This window comes from Onychomys torridus, chromosome 7 (assembly GCF_903995425.1).
Source record: "Onychomys torridus chromosome 7, mOncTor1.1, whole genome shotgun sequence".
Taxonomy (NCBI): Eukaryota; Metazoa; Chordata; class Mammalia; order Rodentia; family Cricetidae; genus Onychomys; species Onychomys torridus.
In genome coordinates, this window is record NC_050449.1 from 13,852,575 (window position 1) to 13,873,148 (window position 20,574).

Here is a 20,574-nt window from a genome sequence, read left to right on the forward strand (position 1 = left end):
GTTCTCAGCTACAGCTCCAATGCGGTGCCTGCCTGCCTGCCTGCTGCCATGCTACCCTCCATCATGGTCACAGACTCACCCTCTGAAACTGTAAGTCTCCAGTAAGCTCTTCCTTCTATGAGTTTGTTTGCTCATGCTGTCTCTTCATGGAAATAGAAAAGTAACTGAGACATGAAGGATAGGAGAAATTGTAGTAATCTGTTTACGGGAAGGGGAAGGCGTCACTGTAGTCCCCGGGTCTTTGTATGACCATAGACAGTAAGTATGTGTCTTTGCACAAGATGCACAAATAAGAACTTCTACTTACTGGTTCCAAAGTTCTTATCACCCTGACATCAAAGACAGGAGCCATTTTTCAAATACAGTACAGATCATAAAAACCTATTCTGAAGTATTGCTCCATAAAGATTCTCTTTACACTTGCTTTTAGGAAAGAAACTATTGTGAAGCATTCCAAAAGAAGAACAAGGAAATAAGTTTACTCAAGAGGGTAAGGACACCAACAAGAGGGAAAATATAGCAAGCACTTTTGCTTGAAAAAAAACAAACCTGTTTTTAGAGACACGAGCAGTAAACAGGCAGGTAGGGCAAGATTAGAGAGATTAGAAAACAGAACCTGCCTTAGAGTGGTACTCACCCCTTACTTTTCACTAAGGCTGCCCTTAAAGCAGCAAACACTTCTACAAGTAAATTCCTTGGTTTTAAAGATTGTTGATTCGTGTGTGTGTGTGTGTGTGTGTGTGTGTGTGTGTGTGTGTGTGTGTGTATTCTCATGCACCATGTATGGTGATCAGGTACCCAAGGAAATATAAGAGTGTCAGGTCCCTTGAGCTGGAATTACAGGCACTTGTAAGACACCTACTGTGGGTGATGGAAACCCAAATCAGGTCCTCTGGAAGATCTGGAAGATCAGCTGCTGCTCTTAACCACTGATCTGTCATTCCAGCACCTCTATAAGTAAATTCTATACCAGAGGACTACTTAAACGAAGTGTACAGCTACTGGGAATACATTATCTGATTTTACTTTGAGATTCAATGTGCTTTAGTTCTTAAGAATATTTAACACATACAGTTAGTTTACTGTTTATAATGTTTCTGTGTAACCACCAGTTGCAGATTTCCTCCCCCTTTGCCTTTGGACTAATTACTGCTCATTCTATTCACTACGCTGACATACAGTGATTTGTCTGGTGAGAAAGATCAGTGATTTCTGCATTGCCTGATTTCTGAATTCCTTAGCTTCTTTTTAATACTTTACTTCTTAGCATCCTCACAATTATGTCACATAGTAAGCTGTATATTATAAACTTTGTTTTAGTTGCTACTTATTTGAGTCACCAATGTTCTGAGAGCAATTTAAAAATAAATGTAGCTAATTAGGCCAGAAATGTGTTATCCATTCATCATAAAACAGTAAGCCAGGTGTCCTCATTTACCTCTCTTGCCACTTTATACACCAACTGGTGAAGGAGAGGAGTACAGTCAACTCGTAGAGTGTAATTGCCTGAACAATAAAGCAAACACAAAAGTCACATTTCATACTACCAAATGAAATCATTTATGTTTAATTACAACTTTCTATTTAAATTATAATGTAACAGTCTTTAATTCAAAGACGTGTGTGTATGTGTGGGTGGCGGGGGGGAGGCTGCAGTTCATTGTTTAAACTGATGGAGCAATGGTGGACCCTGGTGGCTGATGTGGCAGCTCCCACAGCCATCAGCCAATTTTCCTTGTAGCACCATCTCTCGGGGACAGTGTCAAAGAAAGCATTAAGACTACAGAATCATTCATTCTTTCATTTGTTTAGATCAATGTATTAGAAAACAGTATGCATGTTGCAACAGCTTCAGGGACAATAAACAAAAATGCACCAAAAATACTGAGAGGTAAATACAATGTGTCCTCCAAAACACAGTTCCAATAAGTAAGGAAAATATTATTTTTATTTTCAAGGAAATGTTTTATTAAGAAAATATTTTTATGAGATATTCTGCAGAATATTTCTTCTTAAATACTCCAATCAAATTTCACTAATTCCTCCACAAAATTGTGGTGAAGAGTAGGGTTTTAAGTCGTAATCCAAGGCAAGCAAGTATAAACCAAAGATAGAGCAAAAAAAATCAGGAGCTATAGCTCGGTTGTGAGTCATAATGATTGATATGAATTATTTTTCCTGTGGTAAAACTAAAAACTAAGTTATTACTGAATAGTCTTATCTAAACATAAGATTTGAGATACTAGTAAGCTAGAATTTTTAGACCTAAAAATATAATAAGCCAAAAAAAAAAAATTGTCAGGCATTCTGTCGCACTCCTATAATCCTAGTGCTTAGCAGGTGGAAGTGGGAATTTAAGGAGTTCAAGGCCATGACCACCAACACATTTGAGGACCTTCACGAGACCCTTATCTTAAAAGGATAGCATACTTACTAGAAATGAAATTACTAAAAATAGAATTTACTTTTTGAACACTGTATTTCAAAATAAAATAAGATGCACCTTCTATAGATGAATCTGAGTTGATGTAAGCAACGCTTCTCTCCTGGAGGATCTTTGCATTCTCCTGCAATTGAAGCCAAGTTGTTAACACTCACAGTATTTACTGCTTTGGAAATATAAACAAAGTAGACACACTAATCTCTTGTAAAATGGGTTGCTGCTGTTTATAAGTCAAATACAGTATCTGCCCATGACCACAAATTTTAAAAAATTCTGATAATTTCTTAATTGATAATAGCAACAGAAATTAAAGTAAGAAAAAGAGAACATTATGAAGCTGTATACCACAAGCAAAAAGGCCACGAAAAATATTTTCAGGTGTGATTACTTCATTCTCTGTATCAGAATTTGCTGAGGTTAGGGTCCAAAATTTGATAGTCCTAACTAAAATCTATTGAATCCAGACTGTTCAAAGTGAGGCCTGAAACTGTTTTCTAACATCCACTGAAGTTTGAGGTCCACTAAGTGGATTCCTAAGCACAGTATAAGAGTGAGAAACATAAAAGTCACTTATCTATATTTATAAGTGAAAGAATAAAATAAAGAATAACAAGCCTACTCTAGGGTGTAGCAGGAATCTTAAAGGGGCTTATTAATAAAAACAAACCTGGGGCCAGGTATTGGGGTGAACGCTGGAAGATCAGAGTAGTAGAACAAGCCACAGCCACCTCATCTTGCCAATTCCTCGGCTGATCCTGTTTCCTCAGACTGGAAGCCTCTAAGTCCTCATCCAGAATGAATCTCAGCTGAACTGCTGCTAAAAGCCTAAAAGCTTAACCAGCCAAAAGCTTCTAGTTTCTGGTTCTCTTGCCTTATATACCTTTCTGCTTTCTACCATCACTCCCTGGGATTAAAGGCTCACTTTCTGGGATTAATGGTGTAATCACCATGCTTGGCTATATCCTTGAACACACAGAGATCCAGGTAGATCTCTGCCTCTGGAATGCTAGGATTAAAGGCGTGTGCTACCACTGCCTAACCTCAGTGTTTAATATTGTGGCTGTTCTGTTCTCTGACCCCAGATAAGTTTATTAGCGTGCATAATATTCTGGGGAACACAATACCACCACACTAGGGTTCTGGGCTGAAGGAAAGCAAGCACCAGCATCCATCTAGTTCAGCTTCCTGACCGTGAATGGAACGTGAGCAGTTGCTTCACAGAAATGTCATCTCTATGCTCTTGTCTCGGGGTTGTACCTTTGGAACTATGAGTGGAATAAACCTTTTCTACCTTGAGTTGCTTTTCTTAGGCATTTTGTTCCAACAACAAGAAAAGTAACTAATGCCTTGATTATAGACCACGTCTCTAGTACAGCATTTGCAGGGACTCATTATATAAACTTGGCTGCTCTCAAACTATAGATCTTCCTGCCTCTCCCACCTGAGTACACTAATTAAGGTGTGTATTACCATACATAACTCCTTATATGTTCTCATACAAGTTAAATGTACTATTGAATATGACAACCTGTCTTAGAAAATTGTTGTGGAATATTATTTTAACTTGGCAAAGATGTGTTACATTTGTTTATGCTGCATTTGTTTAATGATGTAAGAATGTGTGTTTAATTGTGTAAAGATGTGTTGTATTTGTTTTACCTTGCCTGCCTAAGACACCTGACTGTTCTAACAAAGAGCTGGGCAGCCAATAGCTCGGCAGAGAAAAGGATAGGTGAGACTGGTGGGCAGAAAGAATAAATAGGAGTAGAAATGCAGGCTTGAGTTAGAAGAGGAGAAGGCGAAGGGGGAGAGAACAAGGAACCTGCCTGGGGCCAGCCAGGAAGCTGCCAGCCCGCAGACAGAAGAGTGAAAGTCAGGTCTACCGAAGAGAAGCAGAAGGTAGACAAGGACAATCAGGTTAATCTAAGTTAAAGAGACAGCCAGAAATGAGCCTAATCTAGACCAAGCATTCAAAACCAGTAAGTCTCCACGTCATAATCTGGGAACTGGTTAATGGCCCAAAAGAAAAAGCCTGGTATAGAAAACTAGGAAGAACGTTAAAATTATTCCTAAACTCACATGTGTATCAATGCAAATTACTATTGTAAATCTTAGATTTCTCTTATTTTTATTTTGAATTTCTGAAATTGAAAAAACAAATATATTTATGTGCACATACATTATAAGAAATCACACATTCTAAAAAGAAATTAGCTTGATCAATAATATTCAAGTAATCTAAATTAACATTCTACTTTTAAATGTAATATTTATAGTACCAGTATCAAAATGAAACTTTACAATGTAAATGTAACCCAAAAAGATAAGTGATATCAGTTAAGTAACTATTTGATTTTGCTTTAAACTATTATTTTATAGTAATGTAAGAGGAAATGAGTTGGGAGGAAAGCATTTTTTAAACTATACACAGACATGAAAACTTTGCTTTAGAACACACCAGTAAAATGTATACTTACATGTGACAGAGAGGTGGTAGAGAGAAAGCATATCTAACTTTATGAAAATGTGTGTGCGCTTTACACATGTGAGAACTTAGACATTACCAGCAGAGGAGAACTGGCCAGAAGAAAGAGGTGCATAAGAAAGGCTCTGTAAGACCAAGAGCCTGTGAGGAAGAAGAAAGACAGTGCTGTGAAATAGGAAGTTCAGCCACTTTATGAAACTGATCACATTACAGAATTATCATTTTATATTTAACCATCAAAGCATAAAACTGCTACAAAAGGTAAAAAAAATTCACAGCTTGAAGATTCTGATTACCTTCTGAGTTTACTGATGTTGTTTTCACAATACAAATACAGAAAAATATTGAAACACTTTGGTAATAACTAGTTTTAGCCTAAGAAGTGACTCTGCTTTGCCAAATAGATGTGAGAGTAAAAACAAATTCTATGTCTTAAATTCACTTGAGTCATTTTCTATCAGGTAAGATAATCTATACAGTATTAGATAACAGGTATCTTCTCTGTTACTTACTTCAGCCCATTCAGTTGAACCCAGCAGCCCAAACTCTTCTGCATCCCAGCTGGCAAAGATGATCGTTCTCCTAGGTCTCCAGCCTGCGAGCGATCATGTTAGTGAACATGGTTAAATACACCCACCTGCAGGGACAGGGATATTAAGCAAGTCATTTTCAGTCAGCAGCTACCAGAGAAATGCTAGTTACCTCGGTTCATCAGCTTTCCAAAACTCTGGGCAATCTCTTGCAAAACTGCTGTGCCAGTGGTAGGGTCAATCCCTCCAAATACCCAGGAATCACGATGACCTCCCAGGATGACATACCTATCTGGACAAGCACGTGTTCAAAGAGGTTCAACTTGTATACATCACAGGCATTTGTCATTTATGTATTTAAGTTTTCTCCTGCCTGAGTTTCCTCCACAGAAGACAACCAAAACTAAAATCTTTTAGAGTGGAAATATCCTTCCCCTGAATTTCAGTTTCAAATCAGCCAGAAAAATATGTTATTAACAGAATTTCATCTTTTCTTCATCTCTGTTCAAAGAAAATGTCTTTAAAATTTTAGTGACTCACCAGGTTCCATGGACCCTCTGATAGTTCCAATTACATTGTAAATTCTTGTGATTTTGTTAATGTTATTAACATGCATTCTAACTTTCCTAGAATTTTGAAAAGAATAAGTTAATTCAATTAAGCATTGCATTTAGTTTTATTTAACATTTTATTGTGAAAAATCTCAAAACTACAGAAAACTATACAATAGGACAGTGAATTCTCATATCTTTGCCATCTCAATAATTGGATGATTTAAAACACTTGCAAAGCGGCATTACAATTTATTCCTATGTATTGAGGCACGTACCTTAAAGTCAACTTTAAATACCAATATTTTAATTTTTCTTCATAGCTATATTACTTAGTCTTACTTTTAACTCAAAATATTCTATTAAATGTCTTAAAGTATTAGTTTTAAAACTTTATGCTCTGCCGGGCGGTGGTAGCGCACGCCTTTAATCCCAGCACTCGGGAGGCAGAGCCAGGTGGATCTTTGTGAGTTCGAGGCCAGCCTGGGCTACCAAGTGAGTCCCAGGAAAGGCGCAAAGCTACACAGAGAAACCCTGTCTCGAAAAAAATCACCTCGGGTTTGATTTCATTAATAAGAACTTTTAAGTTTCCTGCCACATTTGGCGCCCAACGTGGCAATAATTCATTAAAAAATCCGCTTGCCTTGGATGTGGGTCTGGCTTCCCACCTGGGCGGGCCCGGCTCCCTAGCTCCGGCCTAGCCCCGGCCTAACCAGGGCCTAGCTCAGTTTAGGACTCAGGCCCAACCTACCTTAGCTACAGGCGGTTACCGCTGCAGCTGGAGTTACTTGCTTAAAAAGCAGGTGCTACAAACAACTCAGGCCTGCAGGAGCTACCGCTAATTGCAGTAGCTACACACAACTGCAGATAGGCTGTTTTTGGCTGAAACGCCAGCGCACGTGATCAGTCAGAGCTTAAGGAAGCCAGAGCCCAGGCTCTACTCCGCTCAAACAGGAACATTGAAGCGGTTGGATTCAAGCTTTTAGCCAGAACATGGCTACGCTTTCTTGTTTTCTTGCTCTCTCTCTCTCTGGATTCCCACCTCGGACGCTAGGTAGCTGTTTTGAAATTCTCTTGGATTTCTACTGTTCTACACAGAATTGGTAAGTCATTTATATCAGATATTTTAAAGGAAACTATTTAAAAGAGATTTTTTTCCACTGGGATGAGGGGGGCAATGGAAGGTAGGGGATGGAGGATGGGAACATGGGTGAATGGGGTGGTTGAGTTGGAACGGGGTAGAATGGGAGAGCATTGAGGGAGATATATTGATAGAGGGAGACATCATGGGGATAAGGAGAAACCTGGTGTGAGGGAAGTTCACCAAAAGTCCACAAGGCCAACCCCAGCTTAGACTACTATAAGTGGTAGAGGGGTGCCTGAGGTGGCCTACCTTGGTGATCAGATTGGTGAATGCCCTAACTGTCATCATAGAGCCTTCATCCAGTAACTGATAAGAACAGATGCCAAGAGCCATGGCCAAACACCAGGCCGAGCTCTGGAAGTCCAGTGGAAGAGAGGGAAGAGCAAGAGGCATCAAGACCTTGATGGGGAAACCTACAGAGACAACTGAACCAAGCCATGGGAACTCATAAACTGTGGACCAACAGCTGTGGAGACATGGGACTGGACTGGACCCTCTGCGTGGACGAGACAGTTGTGTAGCTTGTTCTGTTTGAGGGCCCCTGGCAGTGGGATCAGGATCCATCCCTGATGCATGAACTGGCGTTTTGGAGCCCATTGCTTATGGTGGGACACCTTGCCCAGCCTTGATGCAGGGGGAGGGGCTTGGACCTGCCTGCGCTAAATGGGGGATTTGCTGACTCCCCATGGGAGGCCATACCTTTTCGGAGGAGGGGCTGGGGGCTGGGTTGGAGTAGAAGGCTGGGGGGAGGGAAGGAGTGGGAAGAAGGATGAGAGGGGGATCTGTGGTTGGTATGTGGAAAGAATAAAAAATTTCTTACTAAAAGAAAATTGACCTGGTCACTGAGTGAAGAATATGATAAATTCTATTGTTAAATAAGAATTTGGAAAGTTGTGCTAAGTACACAACTATATACTGAAACTTCCCTGGACCATCTATTTTGATTCTGATTTGGGCTGGACTTTAATATTCATTCATGATTTTAACCAATTTAAAAGCAAAGGTAAATTCAGTCAAACCCAGCCAGACTTCCTCCTCCATCTCAAAGGCAATACACATTCCATGGATCCCAGAATGACATACATAAATATTGAGTTGCTTTTTCACAGGAACAGAAAACAAGCCTTTGTTTATTCTAGATATAGAAAGGTCTCTAACTTGCTATCATGATTATTGGATGGAGCTTGTACAATGTGAAGTGCGTGCAGATTTTGATATCTCCTAAATTTTTTCTAAATACATAATTAATCCTAATAATAATCAATAAATAATTCAGCTAAAAGTTTCAAGAGTAAAAACAATCAACAAGCTAGTTTTGTTTTTTTTTTTTTTAACATAAAAATATACTTTTGCTACTGTGAAGTAAAAACACTAAGGAGCTGGGGAAATGGCTTAATGGCGGAGCCACTAGTTTGCAAAAGCAAAACCCTATGATCAGTTTTTAGCAGGAAAACACCCACTGCTGCAATGCAGAAACATTTTCAGCATCTTCCCGTAATTAAGAGCTTAAAGTCTATAATTAAAAACCCGAAGTCATTGGTATTATATCACTGTATCATTAAATTAAGAAAGCTAAGTCAGGCTTAGTGTGGTGGCTTTTGCCTTTAATAGCAGTACTCTGGAGTCTGAGGCAAGAGAATTTCCATGAGTATGAGGCCAGGGCAGCTACATAGTGAGAGCTGTTTTTTTTAAAAAAAAGGTAAATGTTGATGCAATAAATGAATGAAATCTAGAGAAAAGTCAGTAATTCTAAACATTAATATATGGTAGATGCCTAGAGTCTCTAATGTTTCTCATACATTCGAGTCTTTACCCTGTGTACCTTCCAGGCTTTCACTTTCTTTGACTTCTTCAATTGTTCGTAGCAACTACCTGCTTTTCCTCACATCACTCCAAATACACTTCCAAATGAAGCACAGTCTAGGATCTAGGCTTAATAGGAGGGTGTTTTTGCTTATTTGATCCAGGATGAATACCCAGGACTCGGAGTGGTACTTTGCATCCCGATGATGTTTATCAGTATTTGTCAAATGAACTAACTCCCTCCTATAGGGAAAGCTGGAAAACACTCTGGCCCATCTGTCACTGTCACCCTAGCCTTTTCTCATCTCATTGTATGACTAGACTGCTCTGTCTATCTCTGTAGAGACAGACTGAATGAACACACAGAAGCATGACAGAAACACGGATAATTCACAGTAGAATCATATCTAGTACACATTCATGTAAGATTCTTCTCCACTATAAAAGCAAGCTTTCCTGCAATTATGTTCATCTCAAGACCTCTGAGTAAACTCAGAGAAATTATGAATATACTTTCTCCATGTCTGTCTGCTTCTGCTTTAAATTTTTTTTTAAAAAGCCTTTATCTTGTACAACTATGTTATCTTTCCCCCTCTCTGGAGAATATAAGAAAAATAGATACTATACCGTCTAATTGATGGAACACTGTTCTGATTGAATTATAATTAAGCCCTACATACCTCAAATTCTAAAATTCCCATAAAAATAAGAAAACTGAACTTCTTTAACCTCAAATTTTCTGAAACAAGCCAATTCTAGCAATAAAAACATCTCCTGAGTATCAAAGTTCACATAGATAGGTAAATTAGCAAACAAGACTAACTCTGTAAGTCCTTCTGAGTTGATATAAAATGATCAGTTGCTTACTGGTGACAAGGAAAAAAGAGCAAAGCATACTTTACCTGGCAAAGCATTATCTTGACATTTTTCTGTTAAAACAAAACTTTTCCAGGCTATTCAAGATTCACAACGTTACCTGGGATATTCACTTCCTGTAAAGCCAGGCCCGATATTGTAACTAACATTTAGAGTTCCTTTCCAGCTTTTGTCTGGTGGAGCAGCTCCTCCCAAGTTTCTGTCAAGAGTACATGAAACAACAAAAAGATTGATCTTGAGAAAATCATGAGACCGAGTGTGATACTGTGTATGTTGGAACTATTTACAAAAAAAAGGCCTAGCCTAATGGAGCTTTCCTTCTGGAAATAATCACAGCCTAGACAAATAAGTAACATGCAACATGTTAGTTATAATGATGAAGGGAAAAACTAAAATCCGGAGGACAGATGGGTGGCAACAGCCTCTTCCCACTTGATGTAGTGGGAGAACCAGGGAATCAAGGCTATCCGAAAGAAGGAACATTCCTGACTGTGTTAAGAAGCACCAAATTTTTACAGAATCTACTGACTCCATAATTAAGTTACTCTGGTACAGACATGTAGGAAATGAAGTTGGGAAATAGGCAACGAAATACAGAAAACATTACCAGAAAATATTAACTCAGCGTTCACTGTACTGCAGACACTGCTCTCAGCTGGGATTCCAGAAGAAACATCACTGTCCTCATTTTACAGGTAAGGAAACTAAATCGGACCAAGAAGTAACTGGTGCAAGATCACACATCTAGTGGCTAGCATGATTGTACGTCTACACAAATGAAGTCTAAGTATTTGAATTTTTTTCAAATCAATGCTTGAATTTAATCTTTGGACAGAATTTTATTTGAGCAGAGAAATGTTTTATTATTATTTCTTAATAGCTAATCTGATTGTTCTTCTCATAAAAATAGTATTCCTACTTCACGGCTTATTTTGATATGTTATTTTTAACACAACTGACTAATAGAGCAGAAAATGGACATTGTAGGGTAAGATATATTCATATCCAACTAAATGACTATACCGTAACAGTATCTCTGCATCATTGTATCCAATTGGATGTACAGGTATGTTTGGAATCCCTACTCCTTCTTCAACATGAAGTCTGAAGGTGTACTCTGCAAAAATCAAGTATATAAGTGAAAACCATTGAACAATACAAGCAAGGACAATGGCATGCAGGACTTTCTTATAATATTAATACAGAATTGATATATTTTGCAATAAAATAAAATTAAAGGTTACCAAAAAGTCAAACTGTTTTATTTAAACTGGACTATTTGAGTCAGTAATAAAAAAAAAAAATGTCATTTACATTTTAAGGTAAAATCAAATCATAGAAATTATAGATTTTTTAAACTAAACATTTGAAATAATTTTCTTAAACCTTTTACTATTTTATTTGCTCAAAGATATTATGAACCACTATTATAGAAACTCCAGTAAACTGTATGCTTGGAAAATGTATCTATATATTCTAAAGTCACATATAATGGGGAAAAAACCAGAAAACTTTTGAGATCTTGAGAAATAATTACATTTATCCAAATAATAAGACAAAGTTTTCTTGAAAGGATGCTTGGGGAGTGCTGTCAGACTGATAAACTCTTTGGGCCTGGCTATCTGGCAAGATAGATTAACACGGAAACCTTCATGCTCATATCTGGACCAACTTAAAAGTGATAAGACATGAAACAATAGTTCAAAGAATTTTTATTACTCATTTTCATAATTGTCTGTTGAAAAAAAGCATAACAGTATAATTATAAAAAAAAGTCAGCAACTACACTAACTTGATTGGGCAGATGTTCTTAACAGTTGGGCATACTTCAAAACAGCACAGTTTACTTTGTTCTCAGGTATGTGGGGAACATGTATTCAATAGATTATATTGTGGTATTGTAGGCTATAAAACATGTTCCACTGAATGCAAAAATCATACAAAGTCTATTGTTTGACAATAGTGAAATTAATTATAATGAATTAGAAATCAATATTGAAGAAAATATTTCCAAAATTCTTGAGTAGCTAAAAACCAAACAATGTGATTCTCTGCTAACCCATAAAAACAGGTAGGCTGCCTGCAGACCTTCCCTTCTCTCTCTGTTCCCCCAATTTAAATATCCGAGTCTCATCCCCAGCTCTATAGCAGAACACCCTTGGCAGCCCCTCCTCCCACCTCCCATGGATCCCACAGATCTCCCCCTTCTAACCTTCCTCCTTTTATTTTTTGTTTTGTCTCAGACCCCAACCCCAGTGGACACTCCCTGCTAAACCAAGGGCCTCTCTCAGGGCACCTGTGCTGCTGCTTCTGAGATCCACCCTAGTCCCAGTATCATCCCCAGCTCCTTAGCAGGAAACCTGCTGTGGTCTCCCTTTTCTCTCTGACTTCACCCTAATGGAACACAAAGATCATTCCCAACCCTTCTTCCCCCATCTAATCCCAGTATCCCAGTCTCCAACACCAGCAGGCATTCACTGGGAACACAGCAGCCTAGCAGAACAAGGGAATGGCCCACAACTCCAACAGACAGGAGGCCCACAGGCCACACCTGCATGCTCCCTTCAGACTTTCTCTTCTCTCTGTTCCACCAGTTCCATCCCCAGCTCTACAGCAGAACAAACTTGGCAGAGTCCCACCCCCACCTGCTATCATCTCCAGTGGATTCCACTGATCTTTCCTCTTCTAACATTCTTCCCCAACTTGTTGCTTTGTCCTAGATCCCAACCAAGCAGGCAGCCCCTGCTAACCCAGGGCTGCTCCTGAGTTCCAATCCCCCCAGTTTTATCCTAAGCTCTATAGCAGAAAATCTACTATGGTCTCCATTTCCTATCTGACCCCATCCCCAAAGGATCACAAAGACCTTCCTCCCAAACCTTCCTTCCCCTACCTCATCCCAGTATCCCAGCCTACAACACCAGCAAGCATTCCCTGAGAATGCATAAGCTGGACAGGACAGGCAACACTCAGTCAAAAGACTCTCTGAAAATCCAGAGAGGAAACAGAAATAAAAGAATAAAACACCTATCCAATGAAGACAAATCCAGAAATCAGCACCTAGACCTATAATTATCCCAAACTCAGATGCCAAGATGCCAGCATAAAAACATAATCAACAACAGCAAAGGCAATATGTCTCCAGCAGAGCCCAGCTGTCCTACCATAGCAAGGCCTGAATATTCCAACACAGCTGAAGCACAAGAAAAAGACCTTAAAGCCAACTATATGAAGATGATAGAGTTCCTTAAAATAGAAATTAATAAATCTATGAAAACAATGTGAGGAAATGAATAAATCACTTAAAGAAACCCCAGAAAACACAAACATTTGAAGAAAACAAATAAAAGTGATCAAGACCAGAGAATGGAAATAGAATCAATAAAGAAAACACAAGCAGAGGGAATTCTGAAAATGAAAATTTTAGGAATTCAAAGAGTAACTACAGCAGAAAGCTTCACCAACAGAATAAGAGATGGAAGAGAGAATCTCAGGCATTCAAGATACTATAGAAGGAATGGCTACATTGGATAAAGACAATGTTCAATTTAAAAATTCTCTGATACAAAACATCCAGGATATCTGGGACACTATGAAAAGTCCAAATCTAAGAATAATAGGAATAGAAGGAGAAGATCCCAGCTCTAAGGCCCAGAAAATATTGTCAACAAAATCATACAAGAAAATTTTCCTAACCTCAAGAAAGAAATGCATCTAAAGGTACAGGAAGCATACAGAACACCAAATAGATTGGACCAGAAAAGAAAGTCCCCCCACTACATGAGAATCGAAACACTGAACATACAGTAGTACAAAAAAAGAATATTAAAAGCCACAGGGAAAGGGCCAAGTAATATAAAAAAGCATATTAGAATTACACCTGAGTTCTCAAATGGTGAGTCTAAAAGCCAGAAGGGCCTGGACAGATATCTTGCAGACTCTAAGAGACCACAGGTGCCAGCAATGACTACTATACCCAGTGAAACTTTCAGTCACTCTAGATGGAGAAAACAAGATATTCCATGATCCAGTCAAATTGAAACAATATCTATGTACAAATCTGCTGTGGATGACTGATTGATAAAGTGCTGATTGGTCAGTAGCCCGGCAGGAAGTATAGGTGGAACAAGGAGAAAGGAGAATTCTGGGAAATGGAAGGCTGAGGCAGAGAGACACTGCCAGCCTCTGTCATGAGAAGCAGCATGTTAAGATACAGGTAAGCCACGAGGCATGTGGCAATTTATAGATTAATAGAAATGGGTTAATTTAAGATATAAGAACAGTTAGCAAGAAGCCTGCTATAACCATACAATTTATAAGTAATATAAGTCTCTGTGTTTACTTGGTTGGGTCTGAGCAGCTGCAGGACTGGCAGGTGAGAGAGATTTGTCCTGACATTGGGCCAGGCAGGAAAACTCTAGCTACATAAATCCAGTGTTACAGAAGATGCTAGATAGAAAAACCCAAACCACCAACGTTAACTACACCCGTGAAAACATAAGAAATAAATTTATACCAGCAGAAACAAAAGGAAAGTGCACACACACCACCACCACAATTACCACCACAAACAACAACAAAGTAATAGGAATCAACAATCATTGATCATTGGTTTCTCTCAATGTCAATAGTCTCAGTTTTCCAATAAAAAGACAAGGACTAACAGACTGGGTGCAAATCAGTATCCATCCTTGTGCTGCATCCAAGAAACACACCTCAACAACAAGGATAAACATTACTTTAAGGTAATGGGTTGGAAAAAGATTTTCTAAGCAAATAGACCTAAGAAGAAAAATGGTGTAGCCATTTTAATTTCCAACAAAATATACTTTTGTAGCATGAATTCTAATTGGTCTTGATAATAAAAACCCAGAGTCAGATATAGGGGTAAATGCTGAAAGATCAGAGAAGTAGAGGAGCCAGCCACTAGAGAGACTTCTTATCTCTACCAAATCCTCAAACCAAAAGGGGCGGAGCTCCTGTCTCCTCCCATCTTATATTCTATCTCCACCTCCCTAGTGTTGGGATTAAAGGTGTGAGCCTCCACCACCTGGCTCTGTTTCTTTTTTAGACTGGATCAGGGCGGCCTTGAACTCCTAATCTTCCTGCTTCCTCCTCCCTAGCACTGGGATTAAAGGTGTGTGCCACCACTGCCTGGCCTCTATGGTTAACAACTGGCTAGCTCCGCACTCTGATCTCCAGGCAAGTTTTATTTGTTAGAGCACAAACAAAATATCACCACAGACTTCAAACCAAATTTAATCAAGAGACAGAGAAGGACTGTAGTGGGTAGCCATCCCAGCCTTGGCCTAGAAGTTCCAACCCCCATTGAGGCTTCAGTAATGGTCACCCCCACAAGGCGGGGCTGAGGGAGGACGCTGAAGACCGAGGATCGAGAGGAGAGGCCTCTCTTGGTTCCGGGGACCTTGGACACTGGAGGTAGACCAAGCAGAGTTCTCCAGAGAACACCACTGGACTGTGCCATACCTTTCCCAGACCCTGCAACCTATCCCTTCATTTGTAAGTTACGCCACAGAATAAACCTCCCTTTTAACTACGTGGAGTGGCCTTAATTTTTTCACCAATAAAGGACACTACATACTCATTTTCTTAGTTAGGGTTTCTATTGCTGTGAAGAGACGCCATGACCACAACTCTTATAATGGAAAACACTTAATTGGAGCTGTCTTACAGTTTGTGGAGATTTGAAAGAAAATAGCCCCCAAAAGGAGTGGCACGATTAGGAGATGTGGCTTTGTTGGAGGAAGTGTGGCACTGTGGGGGTGGGGGGAGGCGCTTTGAGGTTTCTTTTGCTCAAACTTCCCTTAATATGACATTCAGTGGACTTCCTGCTGCCTTCTGGTCAAGACACAGCCAGCACCACATCTGCCTGCAGGCCATGATGCTCTCTGATATGATGATAGTGGACTGAACCTCTGAAACTGTAAGCAAGCCACCCCAATTAAATATTTTCTTTATAAGAGTTGCCATCTCTTCACAGCAGTAAAAACCTTAAGACACCATTTCAGGGGTTTAGTCCATTATCATCATGGAGAGAAATGTGGTGGTATGCAAATGGACATGGTGCTGGAGAAGGAGCTGAGAGTTCTGCATCTTGATCAGCAGGCAGCAGATGGAGTCTGTGCTCCACACTGGGTGTAGCTCCAGGGTATGAGACCTCAAAGCCTGCCCACCCCCTCTGAGACAGGAAACACTTTCTCCAATGAGGCCACACCTACCCCAGCATGGCCACACCTCCTAATAGTGCCACTCCCTGTGGGCCAAGTATTCAAACGCATGAGTCTATGGGGCCATTCCTATTCAAACCACCACATTCCATTCCTTGACCCCCCCCACCAAGCAATTCAACTAAAATATTTCCTAAAGACAAAGCTGTCCACACTCCCCATACCTACTCTTTACAGAACGTGAAGTTTTAGCTAGAGCAAGACAACTGAAAAGATCAAGGGGATACAAATTAGAAAGGAGGAACTTCATTTGAAAATGATCTGATAGTACATATCAGTGACCCTAAAAGTTCTCTCAGGGATCTCCTACAGACCATAAAAACCTTTAACAAGGTAGCTAGATATAAGATTAACTAAAAAACAAAACAAAACAAAAAATCAGTATTTGTCCTATGCACAAATGACAAACAAAGTGAGAAAGAAATCACAGAAACAAAACCTTTCACAATAGCCTCAAATAATAAAAATATCAAGCCGGGCAGTGGTGGTGCATGCCTGTAATCCCAGCACTCGGGAGGCAGAGGCAGGTGGATCTCTGTGAATTCAAGGCCAGCCTGGTCTACAAAGCAAGTTCTAGGACAGCCTCCAAAGCTACAGAGAAACCCTGTCTCGAAAAAACCAATATATATATATATATATATATATATATATATCTTGGGGGTAACACTAACCAAGCAAGTGAAAGACTTGTATGATAAACTTCAAGTCTTTGAACAAAGAGATTGAAGATATCAAAAGATGGAGAGATCTTGCATGCCCATGGGTCAGTAGGATTGATATAGTAAAAATGGCCATCCTACCAAAAGCCATCTACCGATTCAACTCAATCCCCGTCAAAATTCCAAGACAATTCTTCACAGACCTTGAAAGGACAATCCTCAACTTCATATGAAAAAATTAAAAGTACTTATTTCCAAGTAGTCAGGGTCTAAAATGACATAAAGTGCTTGTTTGTAACACCTAGAACAGCAAGGAATATTTTACAAAAATGATCAACTAACAGATTTGCCCATTACCTTTAGCTGGATAGCCTGGAGTGAGTGGGTCACCTGCCCCATTCAGATTTAAGACATTTCCTCTCTGTGCTGCATCTCCAGGAAGGTTCCATCCTTTGGGATACGGCTGTACCTCAGGGGCAAAGTAGTCAGCTGGATCAGAGTACAGGATGATTCCTATGGCTCCGACTAGCATGGCATTTTTAACCTGTAAGAGAAATATGCAAATGACTGGTTTGCTCCTACAAAAGTAGTAATACCTGCTTTTGATCCTGTTGTTATATGCTTGTTATCTTTGCATTTAAAACTAATTTTCATCATGGTAAACTTAACACATGGCCATTTATCTTACAAAATCTTTACTAAATTATCTCTTTTAAGAACTGTTCCTGGCCGAGGTGGTGGCACAGCACTTGGGAGGCAGAGGCAGGCAGATCTCTGTGAGTTCGAGGCCAGCCTGGTCTACAAAGTGAGTTCCAGGAAAGGCGCAAAACTACACAGAGAAACCCTGTCTCAGGGGAAAAAAAATTGTTCCTGTTATTCCCAAACTTGCAAAATTAAAGTCTCTCTTCTTTATACTTATTTTATATATTTCTATCATAGGACAGTTTATAATATATTAAAATATCTTTCTAGTGTGTGTCTCCTCTACTAAAATGAAAGTGTTGTTGAGAATATGACTGATGCCATACTCTTAACCAACTACCCACAAAAATCTTACACATCACTGAGAAAGCATTTTACAAATACTTACATAAGCAAACAGGTTTTCAACTTTATGTAGAACAGTCACAGTGTGTTTTTCAAAAGTAACTTTGTAAGCATCTAACGATCTGGATTTGCTAAGAACAGAAAACTTTATTCTGTGAGATAACTGAACTCTTTTTTTAAATTTTATTTCAAATTTTATTTTTTTATATGGATATTTGTGTTTTAATTTTACGTATCAGCCATGGGTTCCCCTGTCCTTCCCCTCCTGCCCCCACCCCAAGATAACTGAATTCTTAATCATCAGATATGTTACAGCAAAAGACAGGTAACTCCCACTCTTGGCTCTCTCATATGTATTATGATATTAAGAAAGCACTCAGCTTTGTTAATATCTCAACTTTCTGGAAAAGAAATTTGGTCATTTCATCAAAATTATGAAAGAACATATAATACATACATATATATATATATATATATATATATATATAATACATATATATAACACATGTATATATGTGTGTGTGTGTGTGTGTGTGTGTATATATGTTTATATATATATGTATATATGTATGTATAGTACCCAGCCTTAATTTTTAGGAATCTATATCACAAAAATTGCATGCAAATATTTGAAGTATATGTGAAATGGTTTTTTGGGGTTTTGTTGTTGTTGTTGTTTTGTTTTGTTTTTTCGAGACAGGGTTTCTCTGTAGCTTTGGAGCCTGTCCTGGACTAGCTCTGTAGGCCAGGCTGGCCTTGAACTCACAAAGATCCACCTGCCTCTGCCTCCCGCCTGCCCCCCCCCCCCCCCCCCAGTGCTGGGATTACAGGCTGGGATTACAGGCGTGCGCCACCTCCACCCAGCCGTGAAATGTTAACAATGGAATTCTTTATAGTAGTAACATATTGAAGCCCAACTGAGGAAAGCATCTATCAATAGAAGAATGATTAAATAAACTATCAATTCTGAAAAATATTATGTTCCCACTTAAATTAACGAGGCATTTAATAAATAGTTACACAGAAATTACTAGTATAAGTTTGCTACTGAGATGCTCTCAGTGCAGACTAGGATCCTATGAAGAACCCTTTGAGGTTGGTATTATTGGCAATCCTATTCCACTCATGAGGACACTGGCACAGAGAAAGTAGTTGACATTAAAAAGATCTAGGATTCAGGCCCAGACTATGCCTGACCCAGGTATGGAGTCAGAGTCCTAGCCCCTTAACTGCTGCTATACTGTACAGCTCTTACAGTGTTACCATGGAAATGTGCAGAGTCCTAGCCCCTTAACTACTGCTATACTGTACAGCTTAGTGTGTTACCATGGATATGTGCATGAATAGCTGGGTGGGAACAACAATGCTACAGAACACACAGTGTACAATGGCGTCTTTAAAATTTAACCATAATAATTGCATAAAGTATACATATATTCATAATTAAAACTCAAAGAATTAAATCAGGAAGGGGTGACTAAAACTGAATATGTCTAGAAAAATTAAGTTGGGCAATAGAGAGGAAATGTTCCTTTTAATTGATACATATTTCCTCTTATTGACTTTAAAAAAGAAAATACTACTTTTGTAACAAAAATAATTTCCTTCTTAGAAATATAGTTATACCACAATAAGTTTTCTGTGTACCCATGGAGAACAACCAAAAAAATAATTAAAATTAAGAGCAATTTCAGAGTGAATATAACTGACCATTAATATCTGTGGGATCCAACCTCTCCCCTTCCCTCTAGAAAAAAAGAATACCCTACTTTATTTCCTCGAAAGATCTTCCCGTATCTTGCAATAACAATCTTTCCAGTGCAGGTGATGTTCATCTCTCTTTCTAGTTTGAAGAAGTCTTCAGTGCGAGCATAGTTGACATATACAAGTTCTCCCTACAGGGAAATGGGAAAGATACATATGCTACTGTCTTAAAAATAAAATTAAAATAATTTGTTCTTCAAAACTATATTGGCAATTTTCTTTCCTTATTTGGGATTAATTAACATTTGGAATTCATTACAACATCATCTTAACTGTTCAAAAACTCCTTTAAGGAGCTAAGATGTATTTACAATAGTTGTTCTCCAGAAGAAAATATCAGCAAGAAACAATCAATGCCATTTCAATAATCTCAACTGTGTTTTAATTTTTAGCTTCAGTTTTACAATCTTTTCTCTTTTATTGAAAATATTTTTAGTATAATATATTCTGATAATGGTCCCCTCCCAACTCCTTTCTGTTCTTCATCTCCTCCCCCGTCAGGATCCACAGCCTTCCTGTCTCTCATTAGAAAACAAACAGGCATCTAAGGAATGATAATAAAGTAAAGTAAGATAAAAACAAAACAAAACAAATCAGAAAAGAGCAAGAGTGAAAGAAAAGTGGTAGGAAATGCATATAAATGCACAGACACATGTATTCACACACAAAGTAATTCAATAAACACGTAAAACTAGAAGCCATAATAGATAAGCAACGAATCAGTCAGATTAAAAAAGCCTGACTTAAAATTATGAGACAAAGAACCTCCAAAGACACCGTTGGGTTCATTTTGTGTTTGTCATCTACTGCTACACAGGGCGGCCTACCCTTAAGAGTGGTTTGTTTCCCTAGTGAGACTTCTGTGGAGAAAACTAACTTTTCATTTGCAAGTGGATATCAATTGGAGATAGCTTCTGAAATCCCCAGTGTGTGAACTACGGGAACAGCTGGATAAAGATCATTCAAACTTCACATTGTGAGCAGTGGGGAAGCTGACGAGGGCACCTGCCACAAGCTCACTCTGCAG

General features: G+C 38.9%; 1 protein-coding gene across 3 annotated transcripts in view; it reads right to left on the reverse strand.

Annotated features, from left to right (window-relative positions):
• The window catches only part of Naalad2 (N-acetylated alpha-linked acidic dipeptidase 2), a 47,398-nt gene that overhangs the window by 19,438 nt on the left and 7,386 nt on the right, over positions 1-20,574 (reverse strand). For all 3 annotated transcript variants that reach the window (XM_036193213.1, XM_036193212.1, XM_036193211.1), the window contains 9 exons: positions 19,553-19,678; positions 17,094-17,280; positions 10,856-10,949; positions 9,933-10,031; positions 5,999-6,084; positions 5,631-5,750; positions 5,441-5,523; positions 2,504-2,567; positions 1,439-1,506 (listed from right to left, as the gene is read on the reverse strand). In XM_036193213.1, the coding sequence (XP_036049106.1) occupies positions 1,439-1,506; positions 2,504-2,567; positions 5,441-5,523; positions 5,631-5,750; positions 5,999-6,084; positions 9,933-10,031; positions 10,856-10,949; positions 17,094-17,280; positions 19,553-19,678 (927 nt within the window). The remainder of the gene's footprint in view (positions 1-1,438; positions 1,507-2,503; positions 2,568-5,440; positions 5,524-5,630; positions 5,751-5,998; positions 6,085-9,932; positions 10,032-10,855; positions 10,950-17,093; positions 17,281-19,552; positions 19,679-20,574) is intronic.